We start from the raw sequence: 20702 nt of genomic DNA, 5'->3' as shown, positions 1-20702 counted from the left end.
TAGTGTCACACAATGCTCACAATATAGCATCACTCTCAGGAACTGTAGGGAATTAATATGGCACATAGATGCAGACATCTGGTGCTGCTTTGATCATTGAGTTGCAGGTGACTCTGGTAGACCCTGAGGAAGGATCTTAGGCAGTGATTTCTGAGCTCCACAGGGAGCCATCTGTTATATAAGCATTAATATACAACACATCCCCCCCCCCAAAAAAAGTCTGCAATATATATATAGATTGAGATTTTATTTTTAAAATGCAGAGTAAGACCATTACAGGCTTTGTGACAAAAGTAATTTCCAGCCTAAAGCATGTCTAGGATTGATTCTGGGATCATTTATTTGCTAATAAATTAAAACTGTTTTATCGCTGAATCAAAGCAAATGACTACTATCTCGCATTCCCCTGTTCCTTTCTCTTTTAACATTCATTTCCAGAGAGAGGGAGGGAGGGAGAGAGGGAGGGAGAAAGAAAGAAAGAAAGAAAGAGCATTATTCTATGAAAATCATAGCCACACTTTCTTTCAGAACTCTTTCCACAACACACTATAGACCTCTGAATGAACAAGGTGGACTTGTGTTCCAAGGCCCCATGACACTTCAGTTGCCTATGGAGTAAATAACCAAACAAGACATTATATAGGTTGATGGACTTGAAAAGGCCTTCAGATCTCTTAACTCGTGTATGGTGAATCCATAGCAGCACTCCCGCAACCTTAACAGTTCTTTGTGATGTCAGCAGAACTGTGCATGGTCCTCTCCAACGAGGTGCAAGTGGGTCTTCTTTCCACTATTTGACCCACACTTCAGTACTTCCACTTTGTCCATCAGTTCCTCCCTTTTTGAACAGGTCTGAGAGAGATGATCCCCTTGTTGCATATTCCAACCTTCTGAGAAATGAAATTGTCAGTGAGGCAACTGAGGACTTTGTTGGACTTTCCATTCTTGGAAGAGTTTGAATTCCAACAGATATACGGGTAGCTGAAGTCTCCCATGACTACTATCTCTCTCCTTTTTGAATGTTTGGTAATCTGCTGTAGGAAGGCATTATCAAAGTCCTTTGGCTTTGAGGGCTATAGCAGACACCCTCAGTAAATAAATAAATAAATAAATTTTATTTGTATCCCGCTCTCCCCAGCCAAAGCCAGGCTCAGAGCGGCTAACATCACATAAATAAGACAATATGCATAATACAATATGCAAATAAAATAACATTCAACATATATTAAAACAATACAGAATAATATTAAATATCAGCAGTTCAAAATTAAACAGAAATCCACTCAACAGTTACAATAAGTAATTTCTAACCTCCAATCAATAAAACAACAGCAAACCACAGTGCACAACATAATACAATACAAATGAGAAGCAGAGACAGGAGGGTGGAGCAAGGCAGGTGGAAGGAGGCCTTGCCTGATGGAGTCTCTCCCCTCACAGTTCTTCCTCCAGGAATAGCATCCTTATGAAGAATCCCAGGGCCAGGGGGTGGGGCAAGACAGGTGGAAAGAGGCCTTGCCTGATGAAGTCTCTCCCCTCACAGTTCTAAATCGAGGCACAGCTTCCTTATCTTGAGACCCAGGGCCAAGGGGTGGGGCAAGGCAGGCGGAAAGAGGCCTTGCCTGATGAAGTCTCTCCCCTCATAGTAAGGCCACTGTTCTTTCCCTCACCTACAATTTTTACCCATATACGTTCATCCTGCTTTCTATGCTCCAGATCATGGATCTCGCCACAAGTGTACATATCCTTTACATATAATGCTGCTCCTCCCCCCCTTCCTGTTTGGTCTGTTCCTTCTGAACATGTTATAACCCTCAATTTCTACATTCCAGTCATGAGTCTCATCCCACCAGGTTTCAGTAATGCCTTTTAGACCATATTTGCCATCCTGTATGAAGAGCTCATTAGTAACATTGTATTAATGTAACATTTTAATGTGTAAGTGTGTAATATTTTGTCTAAATTGTCTGTTGTTGCTTCTATTTCTGTACACCTCTAGTATGCTCCCTTCATTGGAGCACGGACCTTGTAAAGGTGTCCCTCCACCATTTTTCTGACCACAGGAGAGTTGGAAGCAATAAAATGCTCATGTGCAAAAAAACCTCCCCAAAAAACTGTGAGACTTTTTCTTTGCCTTTTATGCATCCCAGTGTTCTGCTAACCTGTTCTTCACCATTGCTGACAGAAATTAACAAAGTTTTTTTCTTAATACAATGCTTTCTTGACTCTTCCCACGATTGTTTCTCATTGGAAAAGTAGTACAAGGCTCTATTATGCATCTTCCATTGTGGGTCCTTCAGCAATTCAGCAATCTTGTCTTGAGGCCAAGGCAGCAATGCAAGAGCAGCAGAAAGAGAAAAGAAGGGAGGATATTCAGTAGAATCTAGCCTATGCGTTCATGCAGATTAAAAAGCAAGAGCCTATCAGGTCAAAATGTATTCTTCGCTGAATTACAGTACACCCCAGTGCATCATATCAAAGCTGCAATCCTGCAATCAGCCTAACCTCTGAGTAGGCAAATACATGAGCATGTTTATTTGACTAGTAGATATAGATCAATTGCTTCGGAGACTCCCAACTTCAATAGCCAGATCTGCTCAGTTTCCAGACTGCCAATTGGAAGAACTCTGACATCGGGGTGGAGGATAGATCCCCTTACACCTCTTTTCCTGTCTTGTGCCAAAGCTTTTTCCTTGCAGCATCTTTGCAAACTGTAGTAACAATTCTTTTTGGGGGAGAAGCAATATAGTAGATATGAAATGAACATTTTCCCTGGGTTTATCCTTTCTGTGGAATTCCTATTAGGCATGGCAGATAGCCAATCAGGAAAGAGTGGGAGGTGTTCCTAGAATGTAGAAGGCTCTACATCACAAGGAAAGCGGTTCTAGGTATTGGGGGGATGAAAGAAACTCATGAAGAAACAGAGGCAGAGAGAAACTTGGAAGCAATACTGTCTCTACAAGGAAAGGCTATGATATTGTGGTATTTTAATTTCAGAAAAAGGCAACTATGGCTATCGTCCCCTGTTCCTTACCGTGAACATCCCAGGGGCCATAATCTACACCAGATCTCTCCAGAATCAAAGACAGAGCTCCAACCACAGAGCGGGACATCTGATGTCAGATCCGCACCCCCTACTGCCATGGAAACCTCTACAGCCCTAGCCCAGCAATGTTAGAGGCTGGGATCCAATAACTAAATGCTAAAAAGTGGAACATTGTTTGGTGAACGTTTGGTCTAATGTCAGAGGAGGGCCATGAGATGACTTGGATCCAAAGGATCTAATGCCTTCTTGTTTAGGGAAGTTTTTAATGTTTGACATTTTATTGTGCTTTTAATTTTATGTTGGGAGCCATCCAGAGTGGCTGGGGAAACCCAGCCAGATGGGTAGGGTATAAATAATAAATTATTATTATTATTCACACAACATATTCCCAAACCAGGAACTCATGCATGCCTGCCCAAGTGTTGGTATAAATCAATCCCATTTATTTCCCTACCATTGTTTCTAACAGGAAGGAAATGGGCTAAAATATAAAATAAAAATTATAAAATAAAGTAAAATAAAATAATAAAGGGTCTGGATGTGAGCCTATGGGGCAGGGCATTGGGCAAGGTGTTACAACCACCTTTGGTCCTCCCTCCTGCACACCTCCACACTCATGTCTAAGGCTTGAGTGGCTGGGTGTCAGGATGCTGTCAGCAGCTCCTGACTGGTTGCCCAGGAAGGGAAGGTTTCTTACTGTCCTTTTTTAATTAAAAATTTACAGAGAGAGGCTATAGAACCCAGACTCTTGGATAATGATATTGTCCCGAATGAATCTCAACCTCCCCCATCTCTCCCACTTCCTCATTCTTCATTCATCATCGTCAACATCATCATCACCACCACCTCTACAGGTGCTGCTATAGGCCCTCTGTCTTTGAGCTCTTTGCTCTCCTACTTTTAAGGCTCCATCATTTGGGGGAGCTGCCCTACCAGATGCCCCCACAAGTGGCCCTGCAAAGTGTGGGTGGGATGGGAATGGATGGTGCTCTTTTCAATACTACAATCAAGCTGCCATGTTTTTATCAAATCTGTTTTATCTTAAACTAGCAAACACAGTAAATATTGTCTCCACTTGTGATATACCAGTGGGTCAGTGCTCAGGCAATCCGAAGTGTCGTCGCTAAATCTCTTACTCATCGAGCTGTCAAGATCTATTGCAACAGAATTGCACTGAATTAACACGTAGAATAAGAAAAACTAAAACTAAAAATACATTGAGAATGCATAATTAAAGCATACCTTTGTAGTAAATGATATACAAAAGAAGACAGTATGTAAATGGCTTAAAGCAGGGGTATAGCTACAAGAAGAAATGTGAGACTATAACTAGGCCATTCACACATACATAGTTAATATCCCCAGTCCCACTAATACAAATAATAATAATAATAAAATTCTATAGAAACTTACCTGCCAAATTTGGGGGAGCTGCCCTACCAGCTGCCCCCACAAGTGGCCCTGAAAAGTGTGGTTGGGGTGGGAGGGGATGATGTTCTTCTCAATACTAAAATCAACCTGCCATGTATTTAAATAAGGCAGGTCTGGGATGTTAGAGCTGCAGCGGAAGAACCCACTGCTCTGTGACTCCTCTTTAAACACCAGAACTTCAGCAGATCAGATGACATGAGGCACCAGTACAATCAACACACATGAAATGGCGGAGGCAGGTAGGTAGCTTCAGACCTTTGTTTTCTCTTCAGGAGAATTCATTGTCTCTGGCCACAGTTCATTCATGGTGGTGGTGGTGGGCGTCCATACTGCTCTTCCAAGTAAGTAAGCAGGGCACCATTTCCCATTCCTCCCTGTACTTGTTGCCAGTGGCGGAGCTTCATGCTCCGGCACCGGGGGGGGGGGTGGAGTGGAGAGGAGGTGGGGGAGGGGCTGATACACATCCTGGGGGCGGGGCACGCCGCCCACAGGGGCCTGGTGCACATCCTGTGGCGGGGCATGTGCCTGCAGGGGCATGGCGCATGTCCTGGGGGTGGGGCACGCCGCCTGCAGGGGCATGGCGCCCAGCACGGGCAGGGGGGCAGCCGCGATGGCACCCTACCAGGATCGCGCTGCCGGGGGCGGTGCGCTCCCCCGCACTCCTCTTCTTCCGCCAGTGCTTGTTGCATGCAGTGCTGCTTCCATTCCAATGCTATTATTCCTCATCTGCTAAAACGTAAGTTACTCCCCTTCCTGTCCGTTGCGGTGAAAATGTGGAACTTACATAATTGACGTAACTTAAATTCTTCCACCCCACTCATTTGAGTGCAAAGTAAGCACAGTGCTGCTCTGGGCTCCTTTAGCAGAAAGGGCGAGAGAACTCTCTAAAATGAAATAAAAATAAAAATTCATCTACTGAGCATTGCTGTACATTGATGGAAATGTGTGTGTGTGATGCTTCTGCTGCTGCTTCCCACCCCCACCCCAAACAGCAACTGCGAAAACAAAAGGAAATGTGAAACCAGCAGCAACAGCAAAGCAGCCAGGAAGATTCAATAAGTTATTCGGACGGAACAAAAGTGCACCAAAGGCAGCCCCAGGGAAAAAGCCAACATTTAAGGGTCTGTAGTAGCTTGTTGTTCACAGGATGGAAGGAAAGCAGAAGAAAGGGAGGTTGGTGGATGGGAAGGATCTGGGCCCAGTCATGATGGCAACGCGTGCCGTGAGTGGGAAAGCCTGACCAGCTCTTTGGGCCCAGAGGGGAAAGCCACTGGGGAAGGACACAGCACATGTGGAATTTGCTGCCACATAGCTCAGTTGATTAAAGCACGGTGCAGATAATGCCAAAGTCGCAGGTTTGATCCCCACGTGGGACAACTGCACATTCCTGCATTGCAAGGGGTTGGACTTGACAACCCCAACTCTACAATTCTATGATTCTTTGATGGAGTGATGGCCACCAACTTGGAAAATGTGCTGGTCCCAGGGGATTACCATGCGGCGTGGTCCGAGTCCAGTCCGAGGTCGAGGGTGTGGTATGGGGGCTGTCTGTCAAGGCTGAAGTGGGGTCCAAGGCAAGGAGTCGGGTGAGGTCAGGAACTCTGGCAGAAGAGCAGGACAGGGTGCCGGCAGGAACAGGTTACCAACAATGTTGCTCCCGCAACCTGGGACTGGGCTGGCTGGCTTTTATCTCCTCTGAGGCATAGGGCAGCCCTGTTCCACAGGTGACTCGCCTCTCCTGGTCTGGAGGCAAACACTCCTCCTACAGGAACTTAGTTCCCTCCGCCTCTCTGCTCTGAGCCTCTGCAGCTCAGGAGAGGTTGGAGGGTTACTGGACCCAGAGGCAACCTCCTCTTCCCCTGATGGGGCTGAGAGTGGAGCACCTGCAGGCAATGGGTCCTAGATCACCTCCGGAGCCAGAGCAGATTCAGCTGGTGTCTGCTCCTGAGGATCCAGCACAGGTGAGGGCCCTTCAGGTTCAAGCCCAGCCCTGGCTCAGCTGGTCCTGAAGGTGGGGACTCCTGTGCAGGCTGGGATTCTTCAGGTTCAGCCTCTGAATCCAATTCCCAGGCCATCACAGAAAACCTTTAGAGGGACATAGGCTAATTCATGCCAGATTAGGCTATTGGTGCCTACTAGCCACAATGCCTGTGTTAGACCTCCACTGTTGGAAGGAGCATGTCTCTCAGTGCCAGTTCCTGGACATTCCTGGCAGATGGGGAGAGTGCTCCTGTACTCACAACCTGCTTGTGGTGCATCTGACTGGCTTCTGTGAGAACAGGATGTTTGACTAGATGGGCCTTGGGTCTCATCCAGCAGTCCAAAGATATTCATACAATGTCTTGTGCTGTTCAGCACAGGCTGAGCACCATAGAAAATATGAAATGATCCAAACGGACCTAGAAGCAGAGGTCTGTCTCTCCCACAGCCTTCATTCCAGCCTCCATCGGCCTTAGGCGGCTTACTCTCCCTTCAGGAGAGCTTTATTTACATATTCACTCCATGGAGTTTGGACTCAAAGGCAACTTCCTTCAAAATGGAGATTTGCTTGTCGAGCTGAACAGGTTACTGTGGAAATCTTGTTTGTTGGGATTGCAGTGGGATGTTGGCTATGGATGATTAAAGCATCATTTTCTTTTCTCTTGTCCTTCAAGAAAGGCTCATTGGGGCAAAAGCAATCCTCTATTCTCCGTACGCTCTATATGCTGCCATGATGGTTCTTGTGGGATGCATCATTGTCTCAACTATTATGATCGTCTTGTGTAAGTAACACTTGCAGGGAGCACAGTGGAAACCTTCAGGTTTACTCTGGCTTCTCTGCTTCACTGTCAACCTTTCGAAAAGAGAAGGCGCAGTCCCAACTCTGCCGAGGCCCACTTCCTCTCATTGGTTTCAGTAGGTGAGGTAAAGGCCTGGCTAAATCTTTCCCATTGAAATCAATTTTTCTCCACTGCTGCCCTTCAATAACCGCTTAAATACTTGGTGTGGACAAGACAGTTACTCCGATGTGAACAAAACTGAAATATACTCGAGTATGGATTTCATGCTCTTTATACAGCTCATAGTAGTGAGGAATTGAAGTTCCCCCGAAATGTCTGCTTTATATATATTATTTACACAAGGGGCTCCACGTGATTGGCTAATTCTAAGATTCTCCTGTAGGCCAATCACGTTGCGGATTCACTTCCACCTAGAGTTGGATTGGGTGGCTCCTGCGGACCAATCAGACTGCTGCATTCTGGATCCTATTGTTTTTTTTAAAAAAATTATTTAATCATGGATCCTATTGTTCTAGGACCAACCAGACTGCTGCATTTTGGATCCTATTCAACTCAGTACATAACAAAACCCATTGCCTTTTTTAAACTTGTTGTTATCTTTAGCTTGTTGTTTAAGCAGGGGCGATACTAGGCTTTATTTCACCCAGGTGAATGCCTCCATTTGGCAAACACACCCAATGCACATTTGTGTGCACACAGTCAGGCTTGGAGCCTCAATGGCGTTCCTCTGGAGGCCTCATCCCATGCGAAAAACCTGGCTAGCCCCCTCCCCCCCCCCTTGTAGTTACAGCTCTGTCTTAAGTGAGCTGTGAAGACTTCTTCCTGTCTCAGCTTGTGTGGCTGGAGAAATCTACAATAGCCCATGCTCTGCGTGTGAAAGCAAAGCTGTACTTCCACTTGGCATGACTAGTATCAGAACATTTGTATAAATTTCCCCCTCTCACCTTTCCATTAGATAACCGTGAAATGAGTAAAAGAACCATCTTTCTCAAAGGAGTGAATGAGATTTCAGATTACATGGGCAGGAAGTATCCAGATCTCCAGAGTTTGGAAGGTAAGCAACGAGTTGCAGCTGGGATGCTGAGCCTCCCCACTCAGCCCCTCCAATCATATTTTCTCCCAGCAGAGCATATTCCCACTGGTATGTCTCTGTTGGGACAGAAACCATAGGATGATGGGTGGGTTGCAGTGGTATATCGGTGGGTAGAATAAGTTTTTATTTTAACTGTCTTCTGCCAGGCATCTGGGAATCCACCCCCCCCCCCGACACACACACACAACAGGCAGCCAGGGAAAAATAGACAGCAAAAGCTCTTAAAGGTAAAGGTAAAGGGACCCCTGACCATTAGGTCCAGTTTTGACCAACTCTGGGGTTGCGGCGCTCATCTCTCTGTATTGGCCAAGGGAGCTGGCACACAGCTTCCAGGTCATGTGGTCAGCATGACTAAGCTGCTTCTAGCAAACCAGAGCAGCGCACGAAAACGCCGTTTACCTTTCCGCAGGAGCAGTGCTGTCAAACTGCTAGGTGGCCAGGAGCAGGGACCGAGCAACGGGCGCTCACCCCGTCGCGGCGATTCGAACCGCCGACCTTCTGATCAGCAAGAGCTTTTGCTGTGGTTTAACCACAGCAAAAGCTCTTACCAATGTCTTTTATTCAATATTCACAGAGAGAGGCTTAGAAAGGCAGCCTCTAGGAGTAATGGCGTTGCTCAGAGTAATCTCCTCCCCTTCTCACTAGTCAACAGCCCCATCCCCCTTACAGTGGCTGCTTAAGGTCATTTGTCTCTTAGCTCTCTGCTCTCCTACTTTCACTGCTTTCCGGGTTCTGGGAGAAGGGGAGTCTGGAATGCTTTCTAGTGATAACATGTCAGCCAGCTGCCCCAGCACTGCTTCCTATCCCCTTCTCCCATTCTTTCCCAGCTTTGCCTCTCCTCTATCTCTGAGCTGTGACCTTCTGTAAACCACTATTGTAAATCTATACTGTCTTCCTCTTCTCTGAAAGTTTGAGGATGAGGTCTCCACCATTCCTCCTCAGTCCAGTCCCTGACACTGTCTGTCTGTCTCGTCCCTCATCCCAAATGGAACCCAGGGCAGCAAATTCACCCATAGAAACTCTTTTTTTAATGTTTGGGTGGGGTGAGTGCTCTAAAAGCAGTTACAGTTAGGACATCTTTTAAAAAGTACATTTAAACAATAAAAAAATTCTCTCTACCAGTGATCTCAGGGGTGCCCGGAACAATGTCCTTCAGCCATTAAATGTTTGGGTAAACAGGAATGTTTTCAAATTCCTCCCAAAAAACAATTACAGAGACAGTCTCACAAACAGGGGGCCACCACTGGAAAGGTCCTATCATAAGATAACATCAACCTGGCAGCCCTTGGCGGTCGCACCACCACAAAGGCCTTGCTTGATGATCATAGGGTCCATGATGGTTGATATTGCGGAAGGTGCAACGTTCGCAAGGAGGATGGTACGTAACATGAGGTTCCACTGTACTCGCCTGTAGTCTTGCTGACACAGCCCTATCTAACTTTGTTTACTGCTAACGTCTATTGTGCCTTTGTGGCCTTTGCCTGGATACATTTTGTTCCAATGCTGTTATCAACAGAGCTGTTTGAGCTTTATGTGTATAGGTGTTTGAATTTATGTGATGGGGGGTGGGTGGTAATTGACTTCCACTACCTCAAAGCTGAGTGGGGATTGGAACACACACACACACACAAAATAAGGATAAGACTGTAGCTAGTTGCTTGAGATTTCCCTGACTTGAATTTTTGCAATCTTTTAAGATGTTGACAGAATTAATGTAGCTACGAATTTATCATTGAGGCTGACTGAAGAGAACAAAAAAAATAAGGAACTGCAAGTTGCAATTGGTAAGTTACTCTGAGACTGTGATGCTGAATAATGCAGGGAGAGCCCATTACAAAACAAAAACAAAAACCTGTTATTGACTTTAGAGGGGCGCTGCCAACCTCTGTATCTGTCACTCAACTTAAACTGGTTCCAAAAACCTGTCTGCAAGATGCCAAGCAGTGGAAATCTCTTCTGCAACCACTGCTGTTCAAATGCTGTTCTTTATATACAGTGGTGCCTTGCAAGACGAAATTAATTCGTTCTGCGAGTTTTTTCGTCTTGTGAATTTTTCGTCTTGCGAAGCACGGTTTCCCATAGGAAATGCATTGACGGTTTCCCATAGGAATGCATTGACGGTTTTAAGAAAAAGGCGCAAGACGTTTTCTTCTTGCAAAGCAAGCCCATAGGGAAATTCGTCTTGCGAAGCAACTCAAAAAACAAAAAACTCTTTCGTCTTGCGAGTTTTTCGTCTTGCGAGGCATTCGTCTTGTGAGGTACCAGTGTATCACACTCAAAAACAGTTCTGAAAGCTTTTAAAATGAATGAGCCACATACAGGTCTAATTTTACAGCAGACCTGGCAGAGCTCACACATACCTCTCAACCTGTGTCTGGTACTTTTGTCTGTCTGTGTAGATTTGTTAGAAAACTGGCTAACAAATTTTCAATGAATGTAAAAAGAGAAACAGAAGAAAATGAATTATATATCTCGGGGAAAAAAGGCTAATGTTGTTGGTGGTTAGAATAAACAATCGAATCCTGTTGCAAACTTTCTTCTTAACATAGCTCATTAATGTAACTCATTAATATAATATATAATAAAATATACTGAGACTTTGTAGTACAGTGGTACCTCGGGTTAAGTACTTAATTCATTCTGTTTTTTTTTTAAATAATATTTATTGAGTTTTCCAATATCACAACACAACATATCCACAAAAGACACATAAAAAAAAAAGAAAAAGAAAAAGAAGGAGAATAGAGGAAAAAAAGAAATAAAGACAAAAGAAAACCCAAACGAAGAGAAAAAAAAACCAAAAAAACCCCTCTCCCCCATCCCCCCCACAAAAAATCTCAAAAAACAAAAACTCAAAAAAGAGAAAAGAAAACCCCCAAACCACTCAAAGTTTCAAATTCCTTCTTTTTTAACCTGTTTCTTTGACTTCCTCCCACCTCCCTCTTTGTATTCCAATTTTTAATCTAATCGGCAAATTCCATCCAACTTTTAGTGCTTTTTCACTTATCTACCTTTACCACTTGTGAAGAAGAAAGACAATAATAGAAAAAGAAAATTTACTTTAAATCTTCTAATCTTAAACCCTATAATAACGTGCCCTTATATCCTAATGTTTCATCTTCCTTATCTTACTCCCTGGAACCAAAATAAATTCCTTCCATCATCCCCCAAAAATGCTTATTAAAATCATATTATATCAAATTTTACTTAAAAGTTTCCAAATTTGTCCCTCCATCTATTCCCCCCGGTTTCAGGTGCTGCCAGTCTTTTTTACAGTTTGTAAGGTCTTTGCAATCCATAAGTTCAATCAGTCAGCCAGGTTGTCTTATGTCCGAGGCCATTAATTCATATTCCTGGCCTGTCAGCAGAGTCTTTTTCGAGCCTGAAGTTATGTCCAAATGCACATTCCCCTCCACATTTCCTTTGTCCTTCTTGAGCAAGCTTGCCCAAACTCTATAATTCCTCTTGTGAACCAAAAAATTGTCCAAGACTTGCTCTGCACACTCCTTTAAGTTGCTAATTTTCCCTTCTTCAATTTTTCTCAAAGTGCCAGTTTCCAGAATGTATCTTGTCAGACCTGTATCACTCAATCCATATATGGCACTACTTTTCCAAATCTGTCCTTTGGGCTCTTTACTCGCTTAGTCCATTTTTTGTCCATCAATCTGAGGCTCTATTACTATATTTTCCACTGACGGTTTCTCTTGCAAAGACAGCGCCTGTTCTGTTTGATTCATATTCTTCTCATGTAACCGTCCTTGTTGAGTTGATTTCAATCCTTGAGCCGAGTTTGCTAGTTTTTCTCCTTGTTGAGCCAGGCTGTGTACATTTTCCTTCAAATCCAAAATGCCAAATTCCAAAATAGACAGTTTTTTTTGAAATTGTTCAAACAGGGCTGTTATTTTTTCTTCCATGCTCCCAAGCCTAGTCTTTCAATGTTATCTTGTTGTCAAGGTCAAATGCTTGTATTCCTCTGCCAGATTTCAGCCTGTGTGGGAATTTTCCATCCAAAACAATGTGACAGTCCGATATGTGTTTCTGTAACTTTCCACAGCAGCCTGATTTATCCACCTTTCAGTAACAATTATAGCTCAACTCCATTTTTCCTTTCCAACAAATAAAAGACGAAAAGATTCAGTTCTCCCTTGTTCTGTTCTTTTTGGTGATTATTTCTAATTATAAAAGTTCTTTCCTTTTGGCAGCCCGGTCCCGGTAGAAAATAGATTCAAAATCCACTGCTCTGCAGGGCTATAAACAGTTAAAAGGGATCTGCAGGGCTATAAACAGTTAAAAGAATCTCCCCCTCTTCCCCTGCCTCCGAGGGGGGTTTAGAAAGCTTAGATGGCAGATTTGTTTCTTTGCAAAGTACTTTTAAGGGCTCCAGTCCTTTCGCTTTTGCCTTGATCTTTCTACAGAGTGGAAGGTGGGCTTCCTGTTTTGACCTTCCATCCAATACCGAATTTCAATAATTTATAATCCAAATTCCGTTTACTTACAAAAGTTTCCTTAATCCGAATGTCCACAGGAAAAGTTGGCGCTTCCCTGACAGCAGCTGTGCGGCTTCACTCCCCGAAAACAGCGATCGATCCAAAGTGCCGCGCCGCTCACCCCACGTCGCTCCGGAGCCCCGAAACCGGGTCTCCCCGTGAGTAGGGGAGGCGCTGATGGCACAAGCCGGATCCCAAGCCCACGGTCTTCCTCCGACCGTGGTTTTTTGCGGGTCTCCGCCTCGCCGTAGGCGGTCAGACCCTTCTTTTCGGAGAGCAGTCCCCTCCGAGACGGAGGAAATCTGCCATTGCCAGGCGCGCTCAACTCGGAAGCCCCAGTACTTAATTCATTCTGGAGGTCCGTTCTTAACCTGAAACTGTTCTTAACCTGAAGCACCACTTTAGCTAATGGGGCCTCCCGCTGCCGCTGCACCACCGGAGCACAATTTCTGTTCTCATCCTGAAGCAAAGTTTTTAACCCGAGGTAATATTTCTGGTTAGCGGAGTCTGTAACCGGAAGTGTATGTAACCTGAAGCATATGTAACCCGAGGTACCACTGTATAACAAGGTCTTGGTATATCACCTGTTTCACGTTATAAATAATGCTTAAAGCTCTGCAGAGACATTCAAGCTATCTTCTGATGAATATCTTTTCTCTCTCTCTCTCTTTATTCCTCACATATTTGTGGCTTGACGGAAAGATGACATTTTGGCAAGGCTTGAGCAACATTGGACGGTGCATAACAGGAAGTTATACTTGTTTGATATCTTTAAACCACCCAGAACTTGGCAAGAATGTGCAGATTATTGTGCGGCACAACCTTTCTCTGGAATGATTAATGTTGAAAGTAGAGATGAGGAGGTTGGTTGGATGCTGGAATACACACAAAGCAGGGACAACCCATCACAGTATGATGACTACATAGCCTTCAAGTCCTATAACAGCTGCTTCTTGCTCCTCTCCTCCATGAGCAGTAAGAAGTCACATTGACCAGAGGAAACTCCATGGGTTTGTGATGTTTTCTGTAATATCCATTAAGGAGGAGGAGAGCCAGAGCTAGTCACAAAGCAGTAAGCAATAGTGTGCTAACTCTACCCTCTACCCACTGGCTACATATTGACTGCCAGCATTAAAACAGAAGATTATATCACTTTATTTGGACACTCACAAATTAAAGTTCAAACTAGATGGGCGTACTATGGCGATCACACAGGGTCCCCGGTCGTTTGACGGCCTATTGATCCCTGTGCCACCACTGTGATTGCCTCTTCGCTGCCACCAACCCGTTTCTCTCGGGTACACACAGAGTCCAGACAGTTGTTAACATTAACAAATAATCAAGTTTATTTTTATAAGCATGAACAAGTTTAAGGTTTCAGTTAATTTTTCTTGTCAATTTCTTAATCGTGGTTTCTTTACTGACCTATACGTTCCTAACAACTTCAAACTGATTATCCCAACTATCTATCTGACTCCACCTAACAGTTCCTCTCACTCCCTCACCAAACAACTCGACCAACCCACAGACTTATCCTCCCTCTTCCTTCTCCAGCTCCCAACTCCCAGCTGACTTCCACACAACTCCAACTCTTACTCTAACTCCTCCCCTTGGGTTCCCACTGGCCAATCACTTCACACTCATTTAACCCTTTTCTTATGACCCACCTAGGAGGGCAAATGCCACAGGTACCTTTTTGGGGGGGGAAGCAGCTCCCCAAAGTTGAGGTGAAGAGGTGTGGTGGGGCTGATTTTCAATGTGATGGCCTGAGGAGGATCTAATTATTTTTCTTACTTAAAAGCAAAGCAATGGCTAAGCGGTGCTCCAGATGTCTGCAAACGAGCTCCTTGAAACTGGCGAAATGGTGTGACGGCAGCTGGAATACTGGCACACAGTTCTGGTTGTCTCACCTCAAAAAGCATATTGCTGGGCATGCAAAACGATCGAGCAGGTGGAGCAATGACTCTGTGAGGAAGGATCACATGAAAGAGGTGTATGCAATTTTGCTTCATGTAGAAGAGGAAGAAGAGTTTGGATTTGATATCCCACTTTATCACTAGCCTAAAGGACTGTGTAGTTAAAGTCATGGTTTTCCCAGTAGTGATGTATGGAAGTGAGAGCTGGACCATAAAGAAGGCTGATCGCCGAAGAATTGATGCTTTTGAATTATGGTGCTGGAGGAGACTCCCATGGACTGCAAGAAGATCAAACCTCTCCATTCTGAAGGAAATCAGCCCTGAGTGCTCACTGGAAGGACAGATCCTGAAGCTGAGGCTCCAATGCTTTGGCCACCTCATGAGAAGAGAAGACTCCCTGGAAAAGACCCTGATGTTGGGAAAGATGGAGGGCACAAGGAGAAGGGGACAACAGAGGACGAGATGGTTGGATAGTGTTCGCGAAGCTACCAGCATGAGTCTGACCAAACTGTGGGAGGCAGTGGAAGACAGGAGTGCCTGGCGTTCTCTGGTCCAGGGGGTCACGAAGAGTCAGACACGACTAAACAACTAAACAACAACAAAGGAGTCTCAAAGCGGCTAACATTCTCCTTTCCCTTCCTCCCCCACAACAAACACTCTGTGAGGTGAGTGAGGCTGAGAGACTTCAGAGAAGTGTGACTGGCCCAAGGTCACCCAGCAGCTGCATGTGGAGGAGCGGAGACGCGAACCCGGTTCCCCAGATTACGAGTCCACCGCTCTTAACCACTACACCACACACTGGTAGAGAAAGAGCATAGAGAAAAGTCTTTCTCCTTGTCTCATAATGCCAGAACTTAGGGACATCCAATGAAGCCAAATTTTGGAAGATTCAGGCCAGACAAAAGAACTTCACGCAACACATAATGAATTTGCTCCCACTGGAAGTAGTGATGGCTACTAACTTGGATGGTCTAAAAAGAAGTTTAGACAAATTTGTGGGAGAAAGGTATATCAATGGCTAATAGACACAAAGAATATATTATGCTTCCACTGTTGGAGGTATTATTCCACTCAGTACCAGTTCCTGGGAATCCCAGGTGAGGAGAATGTTGTCGCACTCTCAGTCCTCTTGTAGGCTTCTCATAGGCATATGGCTGGCCATTGTGAGAACAAGATCCTGGCCTAGATGGCCCCATCTATCAGTAATTGATTAGCGTACTTTCTCCTCCAGCAGGAGAAAGACCATGCTTCCACTGGAACCTCCTGGACGGAGTCTTCAGAACCAGAGGAGAGCAGTGTGACCTACTGAGACCTTGAGGGAGGTGGCAAAATGGGGTCCTCTGGTGTGACTGATCTGTCCTCTAAGCCTTCCATGAATTTTGTATGCATTGGGGCCTCTTTTCAGACATTTCAAGGAAATATGCACAGGGCAAGGGCAAATCCTGCTATTGTGATGCCCCCCCCCCCACACACATTATATCCCCATTAAATATCTGTAAGGAGCTATTATCTTATTGGGCAAGGGATGTTGTCCAAAAAACATTTAAGAAAAATATATATAGCTTTTTTGTTTGTCTGTTTTCAGTAAATATTTTATTATTTTCTTCTGCAGTTATATTTGGAATCACAACTCAAAGGCGCAACTCATGATTTCTGGATTGGAATGTATAAAAGGGGTTACAGCTGGTCATGGATTGATGCAACCCATATGTTTAAAGTCCAGTAAGTCTAAACAAATTTCTTCTAAGGTCTGGGTTATACAACATTGTGTGTGTGTAAAATGTATATATATATGTGTGTGTATGATTTTTTTGGGAAACCAAACCCAGTGCCAAGATCCACCACTGGGTTTGGTTTCCAGAAAACCTAGATACAGTGGTGCCCCACAAGACGAATGCCTCGCAAGACGGAAAACCCGCTAGACGAAAGGGTTTCCCATTTTGGAGGTGCTTCACAAAACGAATTTGCTATGGGGCTTGCTTCGCAAGACGAAAATATCTTGCGATTCCTGGGGGTTTTTTCCCTCCCCCCCTTTTTCCCAAGCCCCTAAGCCGCTTAACAGCTGTTCGCTAAGCCGCTTAACAGCTGATCTAAGCCGCTTAACAGCTGATCTAAGCCGCTAATAGCCTTTTAGCAGCTAATCCGCTAATCCCTTAAGCCTTTAATAGCCGCTAATAGCCGCTAAACCGCTAATAGCGCTAATAGCGCTAATCCGCTAATGGGCTTGCTTCGCAAGACGAAAAAAACCGCAAGACGAAGAGACTCGCGGAACGGATTCTTTTCGTCTTGCGAGGCACCACTGTATTCATTACAAATTTGAAAGGGAAGTTTGTAAAAGGCTAGGACTGTGTTGTCTTGGAACATGTATATGTTCTCAGGGCACAATGTGCAATCCAGCTTAAAGGCCATTTCAGGAGAAGAAAAGGTGGTGCCTGGGGAGCCATCGCCACAGTTGCCAGACCATGCCGGCCAGAGGATGTGGCTTTGCTCAACTCCTCCAGCTCAAAGAAAAACCTTTCTCTGCAGCCCAAACCATCTCCATGCCATAGAAGCCAGCGGACATCTAAATTGATTCATGCTTCCTCTTCTTTTCAGCTACTGGGCTCCTGGGCAGCCAAATAACAATGGCTTTGCACGTCCAGGAACTGAGAACTGCGTTGCAATAGTTAAAAATTGTAATACCCAGCTGAGATGTTGGCATGATGCCCTCTGCTCTTCTAAAAAATCATGCATTTGTAAGATGTTTCCTCAAAAGAAGTGGCTTACATGAAACTGGATTCTAAGATCTCTGTAAAAAAAACAACAACCAATGACGATGGAAAAAGCCCACCCCCTTAAAAAATAAATAAATGCAGAGGCAACTAAAATGGGTGGTTATTCAGCTCAGCGCTCTGACATCAGGTCCTAAGAATACATCGCTTCTGCTTTCTTGAGGCTTAAACAAGACACCTTATTTGCCAACTGCAAAAACTTAAGTAGCTTCATGAAAAGCATAGAAGAATCCAACCACACTCCATTTGCTATTGTACTTAATTGAGATGAGAATCCTGAAGTTAGGTTGTGAGGGAGAACCAATGTTGTTGAATCTCCGATCCAGAGATGAGCAGTGCTCTTAAACTCCTCCATCACGTTCCAAACAAAACAAAACAAAACAAGAAACAAAACAAAACAAAAGAACCGCTCCCAATTCACTCTGCCTGCTCCCAGTTTGGGTTGATGTTATCCACCTCCCCCCACTTTAGTGCCTGTTTGGAACTGGGAAAGTGTTGGGTCCTTCAGAGCCAAGCCTTTCCTGCCCTCCCCCTCCTCCCAGCATGCTCCCAGACTCAGTGGCGGAGCTTCATGCTCCGGACAGGGGGCGGAGAGCAGGTGGGGGCAGGGCTGGCGTGTGTCCCAGTGGTGTGCATCCTGGGGGTGTGGTGTGGCGTGGCACCCATAGGGGCATGGCATCCAACGCCGGGGGGCAGTGCGCTCCCTCCGCACTCCTCTTCCTACGCCAGTGCCCAGACTACCACCGAGATGTACCCTTTCCAATCCTATTAATGCCAGTGCTCCTATGTCTGGAATCTCCTAAAAGGGGCCCTAGGAATTCTGGATAATCATATCCACCGCGATTGCTTCCTTATTATGTACTTCTGATTTCTAGTTCATCTTCATCTTGATGAACTATCCAGCCTTCACCAACCTAATACCCTCAAGATGCCTTGGACTATGGTTCCCATCAGCTGGGGGCTGTTGGTTGCTGTTGTCCAAGATATCTGGAGGGCACCAGTTGATGAAGGCAGAGCTATATATTACATCATCTTTTAAGGGCTACTGTGATCTTATATCAGCTTTCTTGAACCTGATACCCTCCAGGTGTCTTGGGCAAATAATAATACAGTGGTACCTCAGGTTAAGAACTTAATTCGTTCTGGAGGTCCATTCTTAACCTGAAACTGTTCTTAACTTGAGGTACCACTTTAGCTAATGGGGCCTCCCGCTGCTGCTGCCGCCACGCGATTTCTGTTCTCATCCTGAAGCAAAGTTCTTAACCCGAGGTACTATTTCTGGGTTAGCGGAGTCTGTAACCTGAAGCGTGTGTAACCCAAGGTACCACTGTAATAAAATTTTATTTGTATCCCACCCTCCCCTGCCGGAGCTGGGCTCAGAGCGGCTAACATCATAATAACACAATATACATAAAAACAAGCAGTCAATCGATTAAAATGCATCCCAAAATTAATTAAAATAAGTTATAATTAAAATTAAACTAAGCAAATGGCAGTCCTCAGCTTAAATTGAAAGAGGTTAATACTTGCCAGGACCACTGTTTCCACTGATATTATAAGGACCTGTGAGTGTGCTGGGAAACTTCCTTCATGCTTGTTCTTATACAAAGAGAAAGTGAGTCAGACTGAACCCTAGCCAAAGGCTTGGCGGAACAGCTCTGTCTTGCAGGCCCTGCGAAAAGATGTCAAATCTTGCAGGGCCCTGGTCTCTTGTGAGAGAGTGTTCCACCAGGCCAGGGCCACAACTGAAAAGGCCCTGGCTCTGATTGAGGCCAGTCTGACCTCCCTGGGGCCCGGGATCTTCAGGGTGTTGTTATTAGCAGACCGTAAGGTCCTCCATGGGACATACCAGGAGAGGCGCTCCCATAGGTACGAGGGTCCTAGGCCGTATAGGGCTTTAAACCAGCACCTTAAACCTGATCCTGTACTCCACCGGGAGCCAGTGCAGCTGTATAGTACTGTGATCCCACGGCGAAGACCCCTAAGTAGTCTCGTTGCGGCATTCTGCACCCGCTGGAGTTTCTGGGTCAGTTTCAAGGGCAGCCCCATGTAGAGTGAGTTACAATAATCAAGCTCTGAGGTGACCGTTGCATGGATCACAGTGGTGAGGTCTGGGCGAGAGAAGTAAGGGACCAACTGCTTAGCTTGGCGGAGATGCCCCTTTGTTATAGCTGCAACCTGTGCCTCCATAGAAAGGGAGGCATCAAAGATTACACCCTAACTCTTGATGGAAGATGCTGACACTAGTTGCGCCCCTGCAAGGGATGGGAGTTGGCCCCCCAACCCCATATCATCTCAACTGAGCCAAAGGACTTTGAAGGATTTAACTTCAACCGGATCCCACGTATCCATCCAGCCACGGCTTTCAGACATCTGGTCAGTGTGTCTGTGGCCGAGTCAGGGTGGCCATCCATCAAGAGATAAAGCTGGGTGTCATCAGCATAATGATGACAGCCCAAACCAAAATTCCGGACGAGCTGGGCGAGGGGGCACATATGGATGTTAAAAAGCATTGGGGAGAGAATTGCGCCCTGCGGTACTCCACACACCAAGGATTAGTGCAATGACAACCCCCCTCCAGCTCCACCCTCTGTCCCCGACCAGAGGGGAACGAGCACAGCCATTAAAGGACTGCGCCCCGAATCCCTACATTGGCGAGGTGGTGGTCTAAAAGTTTGTGGTCGACCATCTCGAAGGCTGCTGACAGATCGAAAAGAATCAACAGCCCCAACCCGCCTCGATCCAGCTGCCTATGGAGGTCATCTGTTAAGGCGACCAGTGCTGTCTCGGTCCCATGCCCAGAGCGAAAACCGGACTGGAATGAATCCAAAGCCAATGTTTCATCCAGAAATCCGCCAAGCTGGTCAGCTACCACTCTCTCAATCACCTTACCCAGGAACGGAAGATTTGAAACTGGGCGGTAATTTGATAGATCTAAAGCACCTCATGATTTTTTTTTAAGAGCGGATGCACCACTGCCTCCTTCGATTCCCCTGGGAATGTCTCGGTGCCAAGGGACAAATTGATGCTCTCACCCAGGGGAGCCTGCACCTCATCTGGACATGCTCTAATCAGCCAGGACAGGCACGGGTCGAGAGGGCAGGTGGTGGGCTTTCCAGCATGGAGGAGTTTGTCCACATCTGCTGGGAGGATCTGGTCAAAGTGGTCTAATACTGGA

The 20702-nt window shown here is 45.4% G+C and overlaps 1 protein-coding gene across 3 annotated transcripts; it reads left to right on the top strand.

Annotated features, from left to right (window-relative positions):
* The first annotated feature begins 2851 nt into the window (after positions 1 to 2851).
* LOC310657674 (C-type lectin domain family 4 member K-like) lies at positions 2852 to 17764 on the top strand. 3 transcript variants are annotated; one of them, XM_083398732.1, is made up of 9 exons: positions 2852 to 2964; positions 4590 to 4716; positions 5470 to 5598; positions 7132 to 7239; positions 8213 to 8311; positions 10048 to 10134; positions 13540 to 13700; positions 16366 to 16475; positions 17349 to 17764. In XM_083398732.1, the coding sequence occupies exons 2-9, from the start codon at positions 4704 to 4706 to the stop codon at positions 17521 to 17523; spliced, it is 882 nt and encodes a 293-aa protein (XP_083254858.1). In that variant the 5' UTR covers positions 2852 to 2964; positions 4590 to 4703; the 3' UTR covers positions 17524 to 17764. The 3 variants fall into 3 exon arrangements, with proteins under 3 accessions (XP_083254858.1, XP_083254857.1, XP_083254856.1); XM_083398731.1 differs by having other exon boundaries at positions 2859 to 2982; positions 4589 to 4716; XM_083398730.1 differs by having other exon boundaries at positions 2869 to 2982; positions 4585 to 4716.
* Positions 17765 to 20702: the final 2938 nt, after the last annotated feature.

This window comes from Podarcis tiliguerta, assembly GCF_965153285.1.
Source record: "Podarcis tiliguerta genome assembly, chromosome: 9".
Classification (NCBI taxonomy): domain Eukaryota; kingdom Metazoa; phylum Chordata; class Lepidosauria; order Squamata; family Lacertidae; genus Podarcis; species Podarcis tiliguerta.
Note: the sequence above shows the minus strand (reverse complement) of the source record. Positions and strands in the feature narration are given on the sequence as shown.